The sequence below is a fragment of the Oncorhynchus tshawytscha genome, linkage group LG20 (assembly GCF_018296145.1).
Source record: "Oncorhynchus tshawytscha isolate Ot180627B linkage group LG20, Otsh_v2.0, whole genome shotgun sequence".
NCBI lineage: Eukaryota > Metazoa > Chordata > Actinopteri > Salmoniformes > Salmonidae > Oncorhynchus > Oncorhynchus tshawytscha.
The window spans coordinates 16,315,149-16,340,194 of NC_056448.1; the positions used below are offsets into that span (position 1 = coordinate 16,315,149).

Here is a 25,046-nt window from a genome sequence, read left to right on the forward strand (position 1 = left end):
AAGCTTATTGTTCAATCTATTGTTATCGTGATAGTTCAGTCAATTCATCATGATAGGGATTTCCTCTAAAGTACATTCAAAACTGTCATCAAGTCTTAACACGTTTTAGAGAAGGTGCCATTAGCCACACTGACATTTTCAGCATGGCATTCACTGGACACAGCAACGACAACATGAGAAGCTTTTCATTCATTTTTCAAAGAGACGAAAAAGCTGGTGTATTGTTGCAAAGGTCAATGGGACTTACAAGCGGAGATAACAACATTAATTAAACGAAGCCGGGTCCTCAGAACCAATCGACGAGGGGCTTTGATGAGAATGGATCCATCTGAGCGGTGCCAAATCCCCTAGTCACTGGGCTCTGTTACTGGTTAGAGAGCCACCCATAATGAAACAACGGGAGATTGTCTGTCAATCATCTCCTGAATACCAAAGGCAGCTTTGCCCAAAACATCCTCCTGTTCCGCATTCAGCAGAATGTCACAGAAGGTAAATATTAACATTCCCTGTCGTTGACATCTTTCAATGCGCTGAGGATGGGAAGGTGGGAGGAAATAGCTTTTTAGCTTATTGCAGTGCAGGGAAGTTCAACAATCTACAAGTCACAACTCTAATCCTATCCATCGTAGTAATGTTAAATCCTGAGCTGTAGTAGCATCAGCTGGCAGACCATGTGATGGCACACGATTAGGCCACGGGCCATAACTAGGAGATGTGCAGTGACCTAAAAGCCCTTGAAAAATAATATCTTGGTTAAATTTTCTAAGACTTAAATGATGGCACTCTCACACCCTGACTCTGGTTGTAGTGTAGTTGTGCAGTAGATCTATTAAAAGTCTATGGTACTGTAAGGGCTAAGCATGCTTTAGCCTATCGAGAGAGAGTTGAAGAGATATAAGGACCGCTCAATCAGATCAGCAGTGGCTGTTAGATAAACACAGGGAGTGTGGTGGAGGGACTTCGTGTTTGGGGAGGAGGTGAGAGAGATTGGGATAGAGAGTGTCGTTGCTGTCACGCTAGCTCTGTGTGGTGTGATGCAGCTCTCCAGGTCTCCCAAGCAGCCCTGCAACGAGCCAATTACCTACACAATCTGACAAACAAACTATGTAGAACAGCTGCGGTCTGTTTGGAATGGGGGACGCAAGCATACCCTCCCCCTTACCGGTTATGTACTATAATCAGATCACCATCCACAGTGTAAACACAAACATGCTCATTCACAGATTAACACAAGCACGCATTCACTCACACACAAATATATATTACCAGGTTTGGCTCCAGCTCCATGTGAATCCTAAAATGAGGCTGAATCAGGACTAACATTCCTGGAGGGCTGTCGTGGCTGTATCCTGTCATTACCAGACCAGGCCTATCATTACCATTACCTAAAGAGTAAAGTAGCGCAGCATAGTCGGGAAGCACATAACCACTCCAAACGCATGCAAATCATCACCCACATTACTGTACTGCAGCTGGGGTGTTCAACAGCTCTGACCCTCTTCTCTTCTATACACTAATGTGATTTCATGAATCCCTAGTAGATTACAGGAATCCATTTCAACAGCCTACACAGATCACAGAACATTTAGAGAGTGCTCTCTGAACTAGTAATTGTGTATTATCATTATAACAGTGTTACAGACCCAGTCGGCTCTTTGCTTATATGAGCTTTAATTGATCCATTCTGTTTTGCACTCTATTCTGTTTTACACTCAAATCAAATTTTAACAGGTGTACACCTTACAGTGAATTTAATTAGCTGTTCATGCGTCTTATGGCTTGGGCGTAGAAGCTGATTAGAAGCATCTTGGACCTAGACTTGGTGCTCCGGTAACGCTTGCCATGCGGTAGCTGAGAGAACAATTTATGACTAGGGTGACTGGATTCTTTGACAATTTCTAGGGCCTTTCTCTGACACCGCCTGGTATAGAGGTCCTGGATGGCAGGAAGCTTGGCTCAGGTGATGTACTGGGCCGTATACACTACCCTCAGTAGTGCCTTGCGGTCGGAGGCCGAGCAGTTGCCATACCAGGCAGTGATGCAACCCATCAGGATGCTCTCGATGGTGCAGCTGTAAAACCTTTTGAGGATCTGAGAACCCATGCCAAATCTTTTCAGTCTCCTGAGGGGGAATAGGATTTGTCGTGCCCTCTTCACAACTGTCTTGGTGTGCTCGGACCATGTTAGTTTGTTGGTGATGTGGACACTAAGGAACTTGAAGCTTTCAACTTGCTCCACTACAGCCGCGTCGATGAGAATGGGGTGTGCTCGGTCCTCCTTCCCTGTATTCCACAATCATCTCCTTTGTCTTGATCATGTTGAGGGAGAGGTTGTTGCCCTTGCACCACACGGTCAGATCTCTGACCTCCTCCCTATAGGAGGCCCCGTTTCTTACCAGAGGCTGCTGTTCTGTCCTGCCGATAGAGCGCATAACCCACCAGCTGTATGTTCTTGATGTCGTCGTTCAGTCACGACACGGTGAAACACAAGACATTACCGTTTTTAATGTCCCGTTGGTAGGATATACGTGCTTTCAGTTCCTCCCATTTCTTTTCCAGCAACTGAATGTTAGCTAGCAGAACAGAGGCAAGGGCAGATTAGTCACATCTACATTTCCTTTTCCAGCGAATCGCGGGGATCTGGGCCTGGTCGGGTGTCCGTAGTATATATCCCTGGCGTCTGACTCATTGAAGAAGAACTCCTCATCTAATTTGAGGTGAGTAATCCCAGTTCTGATGTTTAGAAGCTATTTTCGGTCATAAGAGACGGTAGCAGCAACATTATGTACAAAACAAGTCACGAACAATGCGAAAAAAACGACTAAAATAGTTGGTTAAGAGCCGATAAGACGGCAGCCCTACCCTCCGGCGTCATCTTTAATAATCCCATCTATCCTCTGCGTTATCCTGAAATCCTGCATCTAAATCCAACTGCATGCACACAGGGCCACACACGGAATACTATCTCAAACATGCACGCACACATACACACAGCTCCCGAGGTCACAAACCTTTCCTTGAAGTCTACGAAGATCTTCCCCAGACCGTTGCCTCCGCTCACCATGTTGAGGTCGATGGCCCTCAGCAGGGCAAAGTGGACTTTAATCACATCCTGTATGGGGTACAGCACAACCATAGTCAGCCTGGGTCACACTAACACGTCACCTCCATCACCTCCATCAGCTCCACACTGACACTACGATTACACTCATCAGCACTCACCTCGAGATTTACAAAGATGGATTCCATGTCCGGTGGACTGAGAACTTGCTTCAAAGGGATCATATAATTCTGTAGAACACCAAAACAGTACAATTGAGAAGTTAAAAGAACTTGCATGGCAATATACAGTAGGCCTAAAGTGCAAACATCATTGACTGAACCTGTTGACGTTGTAAACAAATCGGTAGTAGTGTAACGTATATTAAACATCAGTTCAATCCAATAGCATGCGCTGGGGGCGCCCAGGAAAATCGATCATAAAATAGGTTCCACTATAATGTGTTGCTGCTCGGTGTTAGTAGCTTAATCATTGTCTTGTATACACGTATAGCCATTTGTTTGAAGTGCCCATGACGTGCTGTGAGTACCAACCACTGATTATGTTCACTCGCACAAACCTTCCCTGTTGTCTGAGTAATGTCATTGTATGCTTGTCACATGACATCATCTTAATGGTAACAAATAGATCCATTAAAATGTAATGAAGATATGACGGCTTTATTAACCTCAACTCAATCAAGCTCAAACGACTCCTCTGATTATAAGAAGGTGATTCTGGTTTAATTGCATGTTTGTCTGGCTCAGCAAACACAAACACGCCCTTAGTCTATTGGATCCAGTGGAGTGGATCATGTCTAACTGTCCATCAAATTGAGAATAATCTCTTTTTCATCATGGAGAAGCTGCTGTTTAACCGCTGACATAATTTACAACCCTAGGTGAATTGTGTGTGTGTGTGTGTGTGTGTCTGTGTGTGTGTGTCTGTTTACACACAGAGCCCTGGAGATCAGTCTCTTCCCATGGGACTGTGCCAATAATAAGCTTATCGATCTGCTCCACAGACATTTGTCCTCTCCAATGAACCTGCCAATAGCTGACATTTCCACACCGCTCCCAGCCGGAGGCCTGACAAAGGAGACGTGGCAAAACACACCTACCCTAGCAGCGAGCTACATCCAACACTGCCAGCCAGCCACCCACTGCACACACACACAAACGCAGATACGTACATAAACGTAAGTACACACACACACATACACTTTTCCGTATCTAAGTCCCTCGCCCACCTTCTCAATGTCCTCCAGCGTCTTGTAGTACTTGGCCTCAGTCTCCTGGATCTCCACTAAGCAGCAGTTTCTCTTGTCGTCTTCTGTCATGCCCATTTTCTGTGGAGGTCATTAACGACAGGAAAAGGGATGCTGGGATGTCATTATACGTCCCTGACAAGGCTGTTCATGTGTCTGATTGTCTAATGATGGGTGTCAAACATGTTATTTAGGCATGCAAGGTCATTAATACCAATCATGTGGCTTGATGTATGTTATAAAACTATACTGTATAAATACTGTACACGCTGCTTATTTTTACAATTTTCTACATTGTAGACATCAAAACTATGAAATAACCAGTGATGTAAAGTACTTAAGTAAAAAATACTTTAAAGTACTACTTAAGTCGTTTTTTGGGGTATCTGTACTTTACTTTAAAAAAAAAAATGTGTACTCTTTACTCCATAAATTTCCCTGACAACCCAAAGTACTCTTTACATTTTGAATGCTTAGCAAGAGAGGAACATTTTGAAATTCACACACTTATCAAGAGAACACATGGTCATCCCTACTGCCTATGGTGTGGCGGACTCACTAAACAGAAATGCATCTTTTGTAAATAATGTCTGAGTGTTAGAGCGTGACCCTGGCTATCCATACATTTTAAAAACAAGAAAATAGTTTTGCTTAATATAAGGAATTTGAAATGATTTATACTTTTACTTTTGATACTTAAGTACATTTTAAACCAAATACTTTAAGACTTTCACTCAAGTAGTATTTTACTGGGTGACTTTTACTTGAGTAACTTTCCATTAAGGTATCTATACTTTTACTCAAGTATGACAATTCGGTACTTTTTCTACCACTGGAAATAACACATATGGAATTATGTAGTAACCAAAAAAGTGTTAAACAAATGTAAATAGATTTTATATTTGAGTTTCTTCAAAGTATCCAGCCTTTGACTTGATGACAGCTTTGTACACTTTTGGCATTCTCTCTACCAGCTTCATGAGGTAGTCACATGGAATGCATTTCAATTAAAAGGTGTGCCTTGTTAAAAGTTCATTTATGGAATTTATTTCCTTCTTAATGTATTTGAGCCAATCAGTTGTGTAGTGAGAAGGTACGGGTGGTATACAGATGAAAGCCCCATTTGTTGAATGACCAAGTCCATATTATGGCAAGAACAGTTCAAATAAGCATAGAGAAACGACAGTCCATCATTACTTTAAGACAGGTCAGTCAATGTGGAAAATGTCAAGAACTTCGTAAGTTTCTTCAAGTGCAGTTGCAAAAACCATCAAGCACTATGATGAAACTGGCTCTCATGAGGACCGCCACAGGAAAGGAAGACCCAGAGTTACCTCTGCTGCAGAGGATAAGTTCATTAGGAGTTAACTGCACATCAAATTGCAGCCCAAACAAATGCTTCACAGAGTTCAAGTAACAGACACATCTCAACATCGACTGTTCAGAGGAGACTGTGTGAATCAGGCCTTCATGGTCGAATTGCTGCAAAGAAAACACTACTAAAGGACACCAATAAGAAGAGACTTGCTTTGCCAAGAAACACAAGCAATGGACATTAGACCAGTGGAAATCTGTCATTTGGTTTGATGAGTACAAATTTGAGATTTTTGGTTCCAACCACCGTGTCTTTGTGAGATGCAGAGTAGGTGAACGTACAATCTTTGCATGTGTGGTTTCCACCGTTAAGCATGGAGGAGGAGGTGTGATGGTGCTTTGCTGGTGACACTGTCTGTGATCTATTTAGAATTCAAGGCACACTTAAACAGCATGTCTACCACAGCATTCTGCAGCAATACACCATACTATCTGGTTTGCACTTAGTGGGACTAGCATTTGTTTTTCAACAGGACAATGACCCAACACACCTCCAGGCTGTGTAAGGGCTATTTGACCAAGAAGGAGAGTTATGGAGTGCTGCATCAGATGACCTGGCCTCCACAATTACCCGACCTTAACCCAATTGAGATGGTTTGGGATGAGTTGGACCGCAGAGTGAAGGAAAAGCAGCCAACAAGTGCTCAGCATATGTGGGAACTCCTTCAAGACTGTTGGAAAAGCATTCCAGGTGAAGCTAGTTGAGAGAATGCCAAGAGTGTGCAAAGCTGTCATCAAGGCTAAGGGTGGCTAATCTCAAATCTCAAATATATATATTTCCCCTTTGAGTTACATTCATTAATGTACAGTACCCGATGCCAATAGGGAGCTGTGACTGTCAACATGACCAGACAGGGGGATAGCAGAACAGCGCCCAGCTACACCCAGAGGCCCTGCAGCACTGCATCCAAACCACTCAATGGGAATTTGATGAGCACTTTTAATGAACTGAGCCCAATTCTCACTCATCACTCCATCATGACCCAATAGAATATGATACTTTTGATTAACTGTAATTGCTGGGACCCGGCCGTGTAACGCAAGCCGATTGGCCGTGTTGTGGGAAGCGGTTACATAAACGCTGGAACTGTGGGATTTATAACGAGTTGAGTGCCGGCTGGCTTGCTCACGGGCAAGTGCTAATGAACATCTGTGTCTGCAGCTCTGTATCTTCGCTAACATCTGGGGCCAGTGCAGAGTAGAACGGGGCTGGAGAGGGTGGACCAGCCAAGGCAAAAACCCCGCCCAGCGCATCCAGATTCATTTAGAAGCGCAAACAGCCCAGCAGCATCGGATCAGTGAATCACAATGCAATGCTAAAGTTAGAGACGGGTGGAAAAAATAACATCTGCGACTGTAACAGTCGGATAAAACGACCCGGGCCAAAACCTCTGACATCATCTCCGTCTTAATTGTCTGTGTGGCTGCGGCTGTCAGCAGTCTTGGTTGTAGTGTTGAGAGGACTATATTCATTCTATGGTGTCATCTGGAACAGAACTGAAGGTTTATAAGCAGTTCTAATAATACAACAAGTCAAACCAGAGTCAATTAGACTCAAAGGCCCAGATCCAGCTGGATATCAGAAGACAATCAGGTGTGTTGAAGAGCACAGCCACAGAACTGACATAGGAACTGATGAAGGCTGTATTGGGGTTTGATCTGGCTGCTTTTGATGATGTCATATTGTGGCAATGTCATGGTGTTGATGGTGATATGTTGATGTCATGGTGAGTCACACACACAGGGGCAGATGGGGATTCCCTTGACCTGTGCTGTACGCCATTGATCTAATGGTGTGGTCATCTGAGAGGAAGGGTGTTGTGGGGACATGTCAGACTGATGAACAGAGCTGCTTAGCTGGATGACAGAACGGTGAGTCAGGGCACTTACCTGCATGTATCTGATCTGCAGCGTAAGGAATGGGAAAACATAAGAGGTGAGCAGAGCAGAACAGAACACACACCGACGGATAGAGAGCAGCAGAGAGGACACTCACACCCACGTACACAGATAGAGACACAAGCAGAGAATTACACAAACACAAATCTCTTACCATGGGTTGTCGAACTTCCACCTTGATGATGTCCTCGTAGATGTCATCTCCATCGTCCTCACAGGGAACACAGTCGTAGATGTCATCCTCCCCCACGTCATGCTCACTGGGAAACACACACACTCAGTTATCCAATTGCAATTTCCTCTGAAAGGGTGATTATGAGACTTAAGACTGAAGGTTAACCACAACATTGAGATCAGATTAGGCACTTGACACTTTGCTGAGCGCTAAACTAAGCAGGGCTGAGGAGTCAGGAAATCAGGCCACAGTGGTGATCTATGTCATTTCCATCCCACTTCACTCTTCACAACCACTCCACAAACATGTCTCCCTGATGTACGACGCCTAATTACTAACAGAAGTTGAGGGTCGGCCCAGTAGATAATGTAGTGAGATCCCATTAAGAGCTGCAGCAGTACAGAGTTGAAAAGCATTTCTGTGTATTTACTATGGGTGGAGTTGTGCACATGTGTATGTTTATCTGTGTGTGTGTGTGTGTGTGTGTGTGTACTCATGTAAGTGTGAAACAGGAACCCAGTGCCCTCCCTGACAGTTCAGTGTGCATCCAAGATTGGAGGCAAGATAAATTCAGCACCAGGAGCCTTGGATCCATGTGTGCCTCCTCACCCCACTGACAGCCACAGTGGCATCCATCAGCCCACACCCAGCCATCCTCCTCTTGGTCACACATGGCCCCGTCTCAGCCTGGACCGTTTTAAACCAGCCTGACAACCATAAAATATGTCTTTCCCTATCCGTGACTAAGCCACCTGTTACATACGGTTGTGGTTCTATGGTCATGACGTTCTCCACCAGCACAGGCATACGGCTCGCCTTAGACCACCACAGAGAGTTCTCTCTGCCCCCGCCCCCTCTCTCGCTCTCTCTCCCTCTCCTTCTCTCTTTCTGCTCTAGCCACATCTAAAGCCTCTGTTGAACATCAAAACACCATTCTATGCTAATTCTCGCTACCAGAAAACACGGAAATCCTGAAAGGCTCCAAGTTGTTTGTTCCCTTCAGTCATTTTCTGAGGACTGAAGAAAACACAAAGCAAAGTGAATTGAACGCCTGCTCCAGGCATTGTAAGAATGTGGTTGTTTGACAGCGTAACCGAGGGAATAAAAGGCAGTGGTCTAATGAACGTATTTTTCTATTGAAGCTCATTAGTTCCACAGCAATTGTGGAGTTTTCTACCTACTATACTGTAAAATACTGAGACCTGGAGGCCATGGTAAACTGGGGAAATGGTTGATTTTCTTTTGGCACCACACTGACTGAATGACCTTTAATTAGCAGAGATTCCAGCAGTGCACAGGCTCAGACTGTGATGCGCGCGCGTGTGTGTGTGTGTGTGTGTGTGTGTGTGTGTGTGTGTGTGTGTTTGTTTTGTTTATTAGGATCCCCATTAGCTACTGCACATGCAGCAGCTACTCTTCCTGGGGTCCACATAAAACATACACATCAAAGTACAGAACAGTTATAGACAAGGAAATTAAATTAGATTACATTTAAAAATAAGTATAACAGTTCAACATTAATAAGCTATAATCCCTTATTGATGTCACTTGTTAAGTCCAGTGTAGATGAATGGGAGGAGACAGGTTAAGGAAGGGTTTTTAAGAGAGATCCAACACGATTGGCATACACTGTAGTTGGTTGAGTGACAACCTGGGTCATGCACCAGGCATTCGTCACAGCAAGAAGCTTCTTCTTGAGAGGACAACTAGGTGATGACCAGTCAACGTTCAGGACAACAAGAAAATACACAGCAGCCCCCTAAAAGAAGAGGCTTCAGATGAGGCAAGTGAACCTGCGACCACAGCACTTCTACTTCGTTTGCCATGAGATCCTCTCTGAGCGTTACAGGAATATGGCTCTGAATATATAGAGCAACACATCCTCCATAGACATTTCTGTCTTTTCTATAGATGTTATATCCTTGTATTCCTACTATATCATCAAAGGTGCTAAGTGAGTCTCAGAAATGGATTAGTAAATTGGCAAATTACTAATCTCATGAACTCTGTTTCTTAGGCTACATATATTGACATGAACTAATTTGAACCCTTTCCTGGGTGGCTTATCTAAAACTGAAATCATATTGATAATAGATTGTATTTCTAAGGATTATATTTCTTATAATAACAAAGATTTGGGGGGATTTGGATCAGATTATGTTCAGTGGATGCCTTTTCTGGTTTAGCTCAGCTGCAGCAGGGTGCTCTATTCTTCGTGCCACTTCTGGATAGTTGTCTTGCTGGAAAGTTGGTCTCAATGGTACAGGGGTGTCGCCATGAGGGTAATGGCGTGGGGGGATGCTGTCATGTCAGCATGGGAGGTAATGGGCATGGGAGGTAATGGGCATGGGAGGTCATTCTCATTCTTGTGACACGTATAGGTCATTCAGTTTGGAGGGTTTCCATATTACCATACCACCACAGTAGAGTAGAACTGTCTCTTAAACATTCCCAAAGTCTAGTTACTGTATCTTGTCAGGATTGGGAGAGTTAATATTGCTATCAACCAGTTTACTCTTCTATTTGAAGGTAAGTGCGAATTTCTCTGTTGCTCTGAAAAGGTTAATAGCAAACAGAGACATATTTTCCATTCACTGGAATTAATAGCATAGGACAAAAATGTAATCTAATTTGATGTATTGTGGGCTTGGTTAACTCTGACCTTCCCTATTTACCATCCTACTGTATGTGACTAGAATATTATCTTGTAACCTTTGCGGATGGCGTGAATAGAGAAAACAAATGAAGAAGAGTGCTACAGCCTCCATCAAATATTGACGATTGTCCTTCTCGTTGTGTGGGACCGGTTTGAAGTTTTAATTGAGGTGGTGTCACTCTAAATGATGTGTTTCCTGTTCCTTACTTTACATTATTTAACAGACACTCTGATCCAGAGCAAATTACAGTTGTGAGTCCATACATTTTCATACTGGTCCCCAGTGGGAATCAAACCCACAACCCTGGCGTTGCAAGCACCATGCTCTACCAACTGAGCCACACAGGACCCTTATTGGGTGTGACTCTCGCTGCATACAGATGGGAAGAGTGGGCCGGCACACTACCGCCATGTCTGAGCTGCCTATCACCAGAGTGCACTCTGTTCTGAAGGCACCCATGACCCCAGAGAGACACATTTGTTCAGGGGATGGGGCAATATTTAGGAAGAAATCACATTCTTGCCCAAAACCCTAGAGACAGGCTGAATGATTAGCTGAATGATGATAATGATGATGGTGATGATGGTTAGTGCAGCGATCTGCGTATGAATTGTATGGGGAGTGAGGAGGAACAAGATGAACTAGCTCCTGGGGGGGCGATCTGTGTGTAGATGAGTGTGAATGTATGTCTGTGTGTGTCTGTATGAGTGTGTGCTTCCTACTCTGCTCCTCTCCTCTTGACTCACTCCTGTATTTTGGGCAGATTCTCTTGTCTGATTTCACAGTGCAGGGCCGGAGGAGGACCAGCGTGTTCGCACGCAATGGGCTCTGTGTCTTCTGCTCTACTGCTCTCCGCTCCAGCCCGCATCCCAACATGGGCACTGTTAATCACTGGACTTTCATCAAGGGCTACATACGGACCTCTGGGTTACAGGTTTCTAGTAGAACTAACATGTTTTTAAAGCTGACAACTGACGATTTTGAAGCATAATCATACAGATATCTGGGCTCTGGCACCCCCCTCTCACTCTCAGTGCAATTCCCACGCCCTTGCGAGAGTGACGTATTAATGCTGTGATCCTGTCTTGTGGAGTCAGCTCATAGACCTAAAGTGCAGTGGAAAAGTATTTGTCCCCTTTCAGATTTGTTCTACTTTTGCATATTTCTATACTGAATGTGATTTTCAACCCGAAACCTAATATTAGATCAAGGGAACCTGCGTGAACAAATAACACAACAATTACATACTTATTACATTTATTACAAAACAATTTTATGCAACACCCAATACCCCTGTGTGAAAAAGTAATTGCCTACACTCAACAACTAGTTGTGCCACCTTCGGCGGCAATGACGCCAACCAAACGCTTCCTCTAGTTGTTGATCAGTCTCAGTCACTGTGGAGGAGTTTTGGCCCACTCTTCCATGCAGAACTGCTGTAACCCAGCGACATCTGTGGGTTTTCAAGCATGAACTGCTCCTTTCAAGTCCTGCCAATAATACTTGATTGTGTGTTTCGGGTCATTGTCTTGCTGCACGATCCAGCTGCGCTTCAGCTCACAGACGGATGGCCTGACATTCTCCTGTAGAATTAGAGCATAATGAATGGTTCCTTCTATTAAGTCAAGTTGTTCAGGTCCTGAGGCAGCAAAGCATCCCCAAACCATCACACTACCACCACCATGCTTGACTGTTGGTATGAGGTTCTTACTGTGGAATGCAGCGTTCGGTTTCCTGTGAGCTGAAGCATAGCTGGGTCATGCAGCAAGACAATGATCCAACACACACAATCTAGTTTACATGAAAATGGCTAAAAAGCAACACATTTAAAGTTTTGGCATGGCTTAGTCAAAGTCCAGACCCAATCTCATTTCCGATGTTGTTGCATGACTTCAAACTAACAGTTCATGCTTGAAAACCCACAGTTCATGCTTGAAAACCCACAAATGTCGCTGAGTTACAGCAGTTCTGCATGTAAGAAGTGGGGCAAAACTCCTCCACAGCGACATGAGAGACTGATCAACAACTAAAGGAAGCATTTGGTTACAGTTATTGTCACAACTAGTTATTGAGTGTAAGGGGGCAATACATTTTTCACACAGGTCAATTGGGTGTTGCATAACTTTGTTAATTAAATAAATAAAATAAGTATAATTTGTGTTATTTGTTAACTCGGGATCCCTTTATCTAATAGTAGGTTTTGGTTGAAGATTTGATAACATTCAGTATCAGAAATATGCCAAAATAGAGAAAATCAGAAAGCGGTCAAATACTTTTTCACAGAGCTGTACATATTAAATCACATGTTTGGACATTGACCAGGGAGCTACAGCAAGCCTGGCTGCTCTGGGTTGGCTTGGCAACACTGACCATCACCTGGTAAAGGGTCATCTCAGGCTCCTACTGATATCATCATCATTTCTAATGCCCTTGGATTAGTTAGATCTACTCTTAAATGGAAGTTTCAAAATGACAGATTTTGAAATACTGTAGATCCAATGGGACTGGTACAGTCACATTTTCACATCAGTGCAGTCAGTTTTTGAGATTTGCATCTCTGCTGAGTGAAAAGTCAACTACAGTGAGGGAAAAAAGTATTTGATCCCCTGCTGATTTTGTACGTTTGCCCGCTGACAAAGAAATTATCAGTATAATTTTAATGGTAGTTTTATTTGAACAGTGAGAGACAGAATAACAAACAAAAAAAACCCAGAAAAACGCATGTCAAAAATGTTATAAATTGATTTGCATTTTAATGAGAGAAATAAGTATTTGACAAAACCCTTGTTGGCAATCACATGGGTCAGATGTTTCTTGTAGTTGGCCACCAGGTTTGCACACATCTCAGGAGGGATTTTGTCCCACTCCTCTTTGCAGATCTTCTCCAAGTCATTGAGGTTTCGAAGCTGACGTTTGGCAACTCGAACCTTCAGCTCTCTCTACAGATTTTCTATGGGATTAAGGTCTGGAGACTGGCTAGGCCACTCCAGGACCTTCATGTGCTTCTTCTTGAGCCACTCCTTTGTTGCCTTGGCCGTGTGTTTTGGGTCATTGTCATGCTGGAATACCCATCCACGACCCATTTTCAATGCCCTGGCTGAGGGAAGGAGGTTCTCAACCAAGATTTGACGGTACACGGCCCCGTCCATTGTCCCTTTGATGCGGTGAAGTTGTCCTGTCCCCTTAGCAGAAAAAACCCCCAAAGCATAATGTTTCCACCTCCATGTTTGACGGTGGGGATGGTGTTCTTGGGGTCATAGGCAGCATTCCTCCTCCTCCAAACACGGCGAGTTGAGTTGATGCCAAAGAGCTCCATTTTGGTCTCATCTGACCACAACACTTTCACCCAGTTGTCCACTGAATCATTCAGATGTTCATTGGCAAACTTTAGACGGGCATGTATATGTGCTTTCTTGAGCAGGGGGACCTTGCGGCAGCTGCAGGATTTCTGGATTTCAGGGAGATTGACAGTTCTTTTGTGTTTCTTCCGTTTGCGAATAATCGCACCAACTGTTGTCACCTTCTCACCAAGCTGCTTGGCGATGGTCTTATAGCCCATTCCAGCCTTGTGTAGGTCTACAATCTTGTCCCTGACATCCTTGGAGAGCTCTTTGGTCTTGGCCATGGTGGAGAGTTTGGAATCTGATTGATGGATTGCTTCTGTGGACAGGTGTCTTTTATACAGGTAACAAACTGAGATTAGGAGCACTGTATAAAAGACACCTGGGAGCCAGAAATCTTTCTGATTGAGAGGGGGTCAAATACTTATTTCCCTCATTAAAATGCAAATCAATTAATAACATTTTTGACATGCGTTTTTCTGGATTTTTTTGTTGTTATTCTGTCTCTCACTGTTCAAATAAACCTACCATTAAAATTATAGACTGATCATATCTTTGTCAGTGGGCAAACATACAAAATCAGCAGGGGATCAAATACTTTTTTCCCTCACTGTGTATGGGGAATTTCAACTCTCTCTCTGCAGACTGCAGGGTGTGCAGACCAAATTCAATGGAAGGTCATTCTGGTTTTCACCACCAGGCTGGCGATGCAATTACTGACAAATGTGTGTGTGCAACTGTAGAAAAGTGGATTACCCAGAGACATATGACTAGGGCTAGCACATTTGTAAGCTGATGGATAAATAAACAGATTTACTTGGGACGGAAATATCTTGCTTCCCTTTCTTCCCTGATTTAATCAGAAAGTTTTAGGGCGATGAAGCCCTTTCTTTCTCATGAAGTTAGAGAGGTTGCTGCCATGGGCTTCCATTTTATTAGCTCTGACTATATCAGATCTCAGAGGCTGTCCAAACATTGAGCAAGTACGTATCTGGGAGGGCTGTTTCAAGGCAATGTTACATTACTCTTTTGAGATTCTCTGTGTAGGGAGATGCCAACTTTCTCTATGTAGAGCAAACATGAATTCTCCTTCAAGCTCTTTAATAGGTCACCTTTTCACTGCTTTTCCCAACAATACCTAACATGAACAGATAGATACAGTATTTGGTATTTGGTTGGATATTATCATCCCCGTTACCTGCTGCAAAAGCAGAAGCTACTCAGAAGCTACTTCCTGGGGTCCAACACAAAACATGAAACATGACATAATACAGAACATTAATAGACAAGAACAGCTCCAGGACAGAACTACATAAAAAAAATGCAAAAAGCACACGTAGCTTACATATCAATACATACACACAAACTATCTTGGTCAAAGAGGGGAGAGGCGTAGTGCTATGAGGTGTTGCTTTATCTATTTCTTGTGTTTTTATTTTGTAGTTTTTACCCCGTTTTCGTGATATCCAATTGGTAGTTACAATCTTGTCCCATTCCTGCAACTCCCATACTGACTTGGGAGAGAGTCTAGGTCGAGAGCCATGCATCCTCCGAAACACGACCCTGCCAAGCCGTACTGCTCACTTAACCTGGAAGCCAGCCGCACCAATGTGTCGGAGGAAACACCGTACAACTGGCGAATGAAGTCAGCCTGCATGCGCCCGGCCTGTCACAAGGAGTCGCTAGAGCACGATGGGACAAGGACATTGTGGCCGGGCCAAACCCTCCCCTGACCCAGACGACGCTATGCCTATTGTGCGCTGCCTCATGGGTCTCCCAGTCGCCGCCGGCTGCAACACAGCCTGGGATCAAACCCGGGCCTGTAATGACGCCTTAGACTGCTGCGCCACTCGGAAGGCCCCACTTTATCTGTTTTTCTAAACCAGGTTTGCTGTTTATTTGAGCAATATAAGATGGAATAGAGCTCCATGCAATAATGGCTCTACATAATACTGTACACTTTCTTGAATTTGTTCTTGATTTGTCGACCGTGAAAAGACCCCTGGTGACATGTCTAGTGGAGTAAGTGTGTGTGTCAGAGCTGTGTATAAGTTGACTAAGCATAAAATGTATGCGATTTTCAGCACAATGTTTCCAATAAAAAGAAGAAGTGATGCAGTCAGTCTATCCTCATCTCTTAGCCAAGAGAGACTGGCATGCATAGTATTTATATTAGCCCTCTGATTACAATGAAGAGCAAGACGTGCTGCTCTGTTCTGGGCCAGCTGGAGCTTAACTAGGTCTTTCCTTGCAGCATACGACCACACGACTGGACAATAATCAAGAAAAGATCAAACTAGATCCTGCAGAACTTGCCTTTTTGGACTGTGGTGTGGAACAGACCTCTCTCCAGCTTTACAATGATTGAATCTATATGTTTTGACTATGGACAGTTTACAATCTAAGGTAACACCAAGTAATTTAGTCTCCTCAACTTGTTCAACAACAAGATTATTCATTACCAGATTCAGATGAGGTCTAGAACTTTGGAAATGATTTGTACCGAATACAGATATGTTCAGGACTAGTTTATTACTGGCCACTCATTCCAAAACAGAATGCAACTCTAAGTAAATGGTTTCATTGACTTCATTAGCTGTGGTTGCTGTTGCATATATGTTTGAATCATCAGCATACATGGACACACATGCTTTGTTTAATGCCAGCGGCAGGTCATTGGTAAAAATAGAAAAGAGTAGAGGGCTTTGAGAGTTGCCCTTGCAGTACACCACACTTGACATTTTTTACATTAGAGAAGCTTCCATTATAGAAAATCAAGTCAATAGTGATGATATGAATGGGAAGCCATGGCCAGCCAAGGTGACATTGCCCAGGCTTGAAGGAGGACTAGTTGGACAAAGAGCAACATATGGAGAGAGCACCACCTGCATGCCCCTCCTACTGTTATCAGCAGGGGAGCTCTCCTAATAATAAAGGACTAACCTCATACCCACCTCTACATTCTGTATTAGATTGGCTCCCTCACCCTGACATGATGTTGTACACGTGATATAAACATCCATCCCACACAGGCAGTGTAGTCTCAGGGATATGGTCTATGGATCTTGTGGGGGAGCAGGGGATATGTCTCAGCACTACCTTTACAAAAACATTTCATACGAAAAATGTCAAATAAAATAGAAAATTGCAGAAAATGTATTTAATTGCATTTTCATCAAATATCTCTCACAGAAAACTATTTTTGGCATCCATTCATTAAATGTTTTTGTAATATTTTATTTTTCTATCAATACTTTTGGGTTTATGTTTTGCTTTCAATATCAATATTTTAGTTTGCAATACTAAGAACAAGTTTCTCCTATACTTCAGAAGTTGCTTAAATGGTACAAAATAAAGAAACCCACTCACTAGAGGATTGCACCATATAATAACATTAAAGGTGTTTAAAGTGGTGATCTTTAAGTGAAACATTACCAAAGTGTTTATTTAAAGCTCAACATGTGAAAACAGCTATTTCACATCTGAAAATGCGATTTCACTTGTGAAACTGCAAATTTGACATGTGTTTTTTGTTGTAAGGGTATACTTTACTCAACGTAGAATTCCCTAAATGCTCATCAATTAGGCCTAGTCAGTGATAACATGTCCCCAGATCCTCTGTGATGTCAACTGTAACACTCTTTGGTTCTAACTTTATAGTACATTGAGTTGTCAGCCTTGAATCTGACTCCCCACCAAGGAGTGATAGAAATATAGTGTTATTGCCTTGATGTAAAGCCTTTCTGACAACATTTGCTTCTCAATCTGAAGATTGTCATTCAGACAAAAATAGTCCCTTGACAACTGCACCCATTTCATGCTTTGTCAACTCCAGGAAGGACTAACTGCACAGCAAAGAGCAGAGCACTGCTGGGAGTTGACATTACAGAGTCACAGGCCGGAAGCAGTGCTAAGGTTGTGAAGATGAACCTGAGACCGTAATTAAGGAGACCCTGCCTCAGGTAAACAGATGTACACATACAAACTCAATTTAAGGACCAGGCCATTTCAGGTGGGCTCACACTACCATCTTCATTCCTCTGACATGTACATTGACATTAACGCATTTGACATGATACTGTTAACATGGAAATAGTTCATTCAGCAAGGTATCGAATATGACCTTTACTGAGACTTTTACTCCAACAGACAATCACAAGAGTCCCTTATCATGAACCAAACCTTCAAAGTTCTGTCAGTTGCAGCCTAATGTAGTCTTATGAATCTTTCACTACAATCTCCACCAGAACCACACGCTTGATTTGGTTTTACACTAGTACAGATAAATACAGTACATAAATACACTGTACAAAAACATAAACGCAACATGTAAAGTGTTGGTCCCATGTTTCATGAGCTGAAATAAAAGAATCCCAGACATTTTCTATACGCAAAAAAAAGCTTACATCTCTCAACTCTTGTGCACAAATGTGTTTACATCCCTGTTAGTGAGCATTTCTCCTTAGCCAAGACAATCCATCCACCTGAAAGGTGCGGCATATCAAGAAGCTGATTAAACAGTGTGATCATTACACAGGTGCACTTTGTGCTGGGGACAATAAAAGGCCACTTAAAATGTGCAGTTTTGTCACACAACACGATGCCACAGATGTCTCACGTTTTAAAGAGAGCGTGCAATTAAGGTGCTGACTGCAGGAAAGTCCACCAGAGCTGTTGGCAGAGAATTTAATATTCGTTTCTCTAACATAAGCTGCCTCCAATGTAGTTTCAGATGATTTTGTAGTATGTCCAACCAACCTCACAACCGCAGACCACAAGTGGTGCAGCAGTCTAAGGCACTGCATTTCAGTGCAAGAGGCGTCACTACAGTCCCTGGTTCAAATCCAGACTGAATAGGGCGGCACACAGTTGGCACAGCATTGTCCGGGTTTGGCTGGGGTAGTACGTCATTGTAAATAAGAACTGACTTGCCTATTTAAATAAATAAAAAATATAAAACATGCCAGTGCTTAATCTCCACATCCAGCTTCTTCACCTGCGGTATCATTGGTGGGGGGGTGATAAGGAGTATTTCTGTCTGTAATGATGCCCTTTTTGGGGTAAAACTAATTCTGATTGACTAGGCCTGGCTCCCCAGTGGTAGGGCCTGGCTGCCTAGTGGGTGGGCCTATGCACTGAAAGGCCCACCCATGGCTGCACCCCTGCCCAGTCATGTGAAATCCATAGATTAGGGCCTAATTCATGTATTTCATTTGACTGATTTCCTTATACGAACTGTAGCTCAGTAAAATCTTTGAAAATGTTGCATGTTGCTTTAATATTTTTGTTCAATATAGTTAAACCTACTCATCCACTGGCATATCGCTCTCTCATTTCAGTCACACACTCATCTTAAATTGACCGTACATCAATATCATGGGCCAATTAACAGCACTATGAGCGTGAGATCACTCCTTGCTTGAGTGTGTCCTACTCCATTACATGCAGGATCTCCTGATGAATCAATTACGTGGACTGGGGCCGTCAATGATAATGAAAAGCATATCTGATCCTCTAAAGGTCCGTGAAGCACCGTGGCTTCATTAATTCAATAAGATACAGCAGCACTTTGCACCTGGAGGTGAGACAAAGAGCAGGTTCACACCGGAGTAGGAAGCTGGGGCCAAGGCCCAACCTCCGTGGAATGACTAGGGGTCACCATAGGCTCCGGGCAGGTCAGAGAAGGTGTTATGACCACGTATCAGAGAGAGGTTGGGTTATAGGGCGTGGGGTCAAAAGATAAAGGGCAAACTAAAAGGGATGTAATCAAAGCAGAGGACCTTTCCACTAGGACCTGCTGATACACTTTGTCCTACCTACAACACAACTGTAGGTAAGGCATCACAGGACCACCACAATGATGCATTACAATCAAATGCCTCATTCTACGTGCCTTATCCAACAACCTTTTGAGATTGCTTTGTCATTGCTCTGACTAAGGTCGTTGGATGGAAACTTTGCATTGGGTGCTTATGGAAGATCCTTCCTAAACCAAGCTATACTGTATGACATGCAGCCCAGCACCTGTGTGTTTACTATTCTCTCTATGTCTGGAAACAGAGCTGCTTTTTCCAGTAAGGCCCCAGTGTTGGGTTGGGCTGGAGGCTAAGCTGAGCCTTAATCCAGTATTAGCCTGCCTGGTCCTCACTCCTCTATGCTTCTGCACGTTTTCCTTCAGTAATCTATTCAGCAGGCAGTAGTGGTGGCACTCTGTTATCCCCCCCCCTCCCCCCTCCATTCCTCCTCGCTTTCTCTGGGTGATGAATGACACCTATCTCAGCGCAGCACCTAATTATTCTCCATTAATCAGAGGAATGGGAGCTGTCGCATAACACAGCCTCCACCCTACCACCCCACCCCACCCCAGGCCAGCCTCCCTGCCTCTGCCGCTCCCTCGACCTGAGCTGGCTTTCACACCCACCCACTCATCACCCAAGCCATGCAGCCAGCCAGCCATAGAGTCACTGAGCCAACGTGGCAGGCAGGAAGCCAATGTTCTACTGGTGTCACCATGGCAACGGACAGAGTGACGGAGGGCAGGGAGTTTGTGTAAACAGGAGGACGGAGGAAGGTGGCAGTATGGACGGTTACGGCTGTGCTGCTGCTGCTACTTCCGAATGCCATGTGTGTGTGTGTGTGTGTGTGTGTGTGTGTGTGTGTGTGTGTGTGTGTGTGTGTGTGTGTGTGTGTGTGTGTGTGTGTGTGTGCGTGCGTGATGATGGGTGCAGCAGGGGGCTGGCTACATACTCTGCTAGCTCCTCAAGACTCCGGTACACGTCATCCTCATTTAGAGCAGTGTCCTCTGAAGGAAAGGGCCTAAAACACACACACGGAGGGAGAAAGAGAGACAGAATTAGCCACAGTAAGATATGGTAACAGCAGGGGATGAGTGTCTATCAGTCAAGTTGTCAATCTCACGCCATCATCATCATCTATAATACAACAGTCTCATTTATTCATGAGCTCCACTGTTCCCCCATAGACACAAATCAGCCATCAACACAGAACACACAAAGTCAAACAGTCTGTGCAAGGCTGACTGACATACTGTAGCTTAGTATCCCACAAAGGCTATTTCTCAAATTACACAATTTCCTGTTTTAACCCCTGTATGGGAAATAAGGTGTAATTTGAGATTTACTTAAACCATAGGATTGAGCCCTTTTCCAATTCCTTTCTCTCTGAGTAGAGCCCTCCAGTGAATGCTAGAATGTTCAAATGGATGACTAATCAATTAGCCACTTAAATAGTTGGATTTCTCAATCTTTTTCTCCTGGAATTTCATCAAGATGCTTCATCTGGAACTTTAACAGAGGCTAAAGGTGAAAAAGCATATTGGGTGAATTAAGCGATGGTGAGATATTAAGAGATATTAAGAGTAGCAGATTGTATACAAGCTGCATTTCAGAACATGCTACATTGTTCAGTTGTGTGCTGCATCTGTGTGTGCATGAAGAAAAAATGTATTCAATTCATATGGATGATAGCTAATGAAATGTTTTGAAACGCTAACACAATGCTAAATGTCCGAATGCTAACATGCCATGAACCATTTCTCTGAATATGTAAATCTATTGGGGCAGTTAGCACCACAAGTATCTATGTGCTACCATGCGTGGGTAATGTAGTCTTTACTGTTGTGTGATAATGTGCCCTCCGCACGCAACACATTTTTTTTAAATCACGTTTGTTTCAAGTTTACAAATGCCTCAACAAGTGGTATTTGTCATTTCTGCCTCCGCCATCCACGGATGTTATTCTGTTTTGGATGACTAGGTCTATGATGATTGCCGGCATCGTGCCATGTTTAAGCCGGGAAACTATTTAAGTAGTATCAAATAATATTTCACACTGAATCTGAGCTACATGGACCAGCTAGTTCTTGTGTGACTTCCCATGGTGTATTAGTTTGTTACACACACACACACACACACACACACACACACACACACACTAAGAAAAACATTTGAAAAACAAAAAATAGACAGACACTTTTATCTTTGCCTGCCAAACTGATTTAAATAAAAACCATCATAAATTGTTTATTTAAAAAAATAAAAATACTTTGGGCAAGAATCAAATGGTCTTTTTTTTAAAAGAAGCTTTTTTTCTGATGGGGTTTTCGAGAATCTGAATCTGGCAGGTAAATGGTGCCAGTAGATAGCGGTGTTTCAAATAGGCCTAGCTTGTGTGTCACTATCACTAGCTATCAGTAGTTAACAGGGAAGAAATCCAAGGGCAAGCATGGCGCATGAGTGTGAACCATAGGCATGAACAATGGCGACACCAGCAGTGGTCAGTCGCGAAAGGCAAAGCCCCGTATGGGATTCATTTGAGTTGAAAGGACAAGAGTAAATGTATTGTAGAGTCAGAAGATGGCAGCCTGTGGGAACAGAGATACAAGGGAAAAAGCCAACCAAGTTCATCACCAAGAGCACCCCCAAATAATTACAAGAGAAAGACAAGGTGAGACATCTATTATTTGATTTTTGGAATTCGGTCAGGATTCGACTTCTGGTATCATATGAATACACATAAGATGTGGAAAATGTGTAGAATTACAGGACATTTCCTTTAAAACGGTTAAATTGTATTTCTGCCAACAAGAAGGGTGAACAGTTTGAACAGTTTGGGGTCGCAAAATAAATGACAATATCCATCCGCCACCGAGGAAAGGTGTGACAGGACCATCTCAAAGAGTACTGGAGTAGCCCTGCTATAGCCCTGCTACAACACATACAGTACATGGCTTCTAGGCTACTTTCTGTCCCTAACACTGAAACTAAAACTGAAATAAATAGAAATAGAAATGAAATAGAAATGTTTTTATCAAACAGAAACTAAATAAAAACTAGTGAGTCAAGTCGGAAAACTAAACTGAATTTCAAATAAAATGTTCAAGCGAATCGTAATAAACACAAAACTAAAAAAAATCACAAAACTATAATAACCTTGGCACACACACAGACTCGCAAACACACACGCGCACCCGTATGCGCACGCACACTCATGCATGTCCATATACAATATCAACCCCCCTAATTCACAGGCCACACAAAGGTTCTGCATCACTCATAGAAACGTGGAGTGAGAAAAAGAGAAAGGGAGATTGTGAAAGAAAGTGTGTGCGTGCGTCTGTGTGTATGGTAGGAACACCATTCCTTCCTGTACTGTATGTGCTGCTGACACCCACTCCTCACAGAGCAGGCTGCTAGCCCCTATAAAGGAAACGTGCAGACCCTCATCTCACAGCTGATTACATCAACACTAATCTCGCCCACCAGCTGGCTCTCTCTGTTGATGCAATTGGAGCCTGGGGATGAGTTTACATCAACACAGGGGCACCAGAGGTAAAAATGTAAAAAAGAGACGGAGAGGAGGGGTTTAAAGTGGGTGGGTTCAGGAGAGAGAGAGCGAGAGAGAGAGCGAGAGAGAGAGAGAGAGAGAGAGTGTGTAAGTACCTAGGGCTCAGTCTGAAGTGGGTGGGAGATAATCAGGTGGATAGTGCACTGACTGAACCCTGACAGTCACAGCTGCATCTCCTATTACCGCATGTTCACCTAGAGACATCCACTGTGCGTTCTGTTAATTCAGTTATTTAGTTGTGGTGATAGCAGCATTAGTACAGGCACTAAGTAAACACTGTTGGCCATTTTTCAATTATCCTGGAATATGACACTTTTCAGCTAATTGTTTTTATTAAATCTGTCCTCTTGTGTCACGCCTCTTATCTAACTGAATTTGTGCTTTTCAGTTAACCAGTTCATTCTGTCACTTGGACTCACATCTATGGAACCCCGAAGGGAGTTTAACAGAATCAGTCAATTCAATTACCAGATGGCCAATCAAACCATATCCCCAGGTTTTCATCTAAAATAAACAACACCACTGGGTGCTCATTGATGCTGTCATGATTCCCCAGGCTGGTGACTCCAAGACCTTCCAGGTGGCACAAAATCATATCTCCTGTATCTATGTTTAGCTGAATACAATGTATTCAATGCATTGTTTACAAAACAATCACTCGGGACATGTTTTGTGTGGTCACTATGAGGGACTAACTTGTCACACTAACATCAGGATAAGGAACACAATGCATCACAGAGCTCGGCTGGCTGTCCTGGAAAAGGTCACCTGGCAGCCCTCGCTCTCCTTCTTTCTTTCCAATCAGTTCTTTCTGTTGTGCTCCCCATCTTCCTCCTTTCTCAACCTCGTTCTCTCTCTTCCTCAACCGCTCTCTCTCAACTGCTGTCCCTGTCTCTCAACCTCTCTTTCTCAACCTCTCTCTCAACCTCTCTTTCTCAACCTCGCTCTCTCTCTTCCTCAACCGCTCTCTCTCAACTGCTGTCCCTGTCTCTCAACCTCTCTTTCTCAACCTCTCTCTCAACCTCTCTTTCTCAACATCGCTCTCTCTCCCTCCTCATCAACCTCTCTTTCTCAACATCGCTCTCTCTCCCTCCTCATCAACCTCTATTTCTCAACATCGCTCTCTCTCTCTCCCTCCTCCTCAACCTCTCTTTCTCAACATTGCTCTCTCCATCTCCCTCCTTCTCCCTGTTTCAGTGTTCAGATATAATCAGGCAGTAGAGGTTATGACTGTTTATTTCCAGACCACCAATGGATGACTCTGAACTAATTCCAGTCTGCAGCACCCATTGACTCCCTTCTCCTGTCAACTGACCAAGACCGCGATTAGGTTAAAGTGCTTTTTCAATGCGCACACAGCCAAATGGTTGGGTAAAGTTAATCAATGGCACACGTGTTGAGGACAGAGCAGCTGTTGAACCGCTATCAGCAAATAACTATGAGGAAGTTATTATGAGGAACTACGCATTATGAGGAACTACTATGAGGAACTACGCAGTTGTTAGGTGTGACTGCAGTCGCAGTAGGCAGAGCAGTAACTTCTAGCAGGACCCAATGGCCCAAAGTAGAGAAACAGTTCAGTGTAGTTGAGGCAGTGCGTTCTATCAGGCCCCATCTTGTGGTAGTCCACCCAGCAACCCTGATAAACGTCCATCTGACTTTCCCTTCATTTAGCTTTGCATGACTCATTCATATTTACTGTGTGTAAAGTATGCATGATTATGTGTGTTATGTGTGTTATGTGAGTAATCTGTGAATTAGGATGCGGATTTGCAATCTACATGTATAGCATAGTTGAGGGTGTATACATGTATACTGTGTGACGCGTAATGTATATGAGTGGCTAACGTGTCTTTTGTCACACACACTGTCCTGAGTGGGCATTAGCATGCCTAATGCCCCAGCCTGGGATGAGGGTGAGAGGGATG

General features: G+C 43.5%; 1 protein-coding gene across 5 annotated transcripts in view; it reads right to left on the bottom strand.

Annotated features, from left to right (window-relative positions):
* Positions 1-25,046, bottom strand: part of LOC112219368 (guanine nucleotide exchange factor VAV2) — a 1,336,992-nt gene that overhangs the window by 37,108 nt on the left and 1,274,838 nt on the right. For 3 of the 5 annotated variants that reach the window (XM_042302260.1, XM_042302258.1, XM_042302261.1), the window contains exons 4-8: positions 20,500-20,568; positions 7,734-7,839; positions 4,289-4,387; positions 3,222-3,290; positions 3,011-3,111 (exon numbers count right to left, since the gene is read on the bottom strand). In XM_042302260.1, the coding sequence (XP_042158194.1) occupies positions 3,011-3,111; positions 3,222-3,290; positions 4,289-4,387; positions 7,734-7,839; positions 20,500-20,568 (444 nt within the window). Of the gene's footprint in view, positions 1-3,010; positions 3,112-3,221; positions 3,291-4,288; positions 4,388-7,570; positions 7,586-7,733; positions 7,840-20,499; positions 20,569-25,046 lie in introns of all 5 variants that reach the window. The other 2 variants (XM_042302259.1, XM_042302257.1) reach the window with 1 other exon arrangement.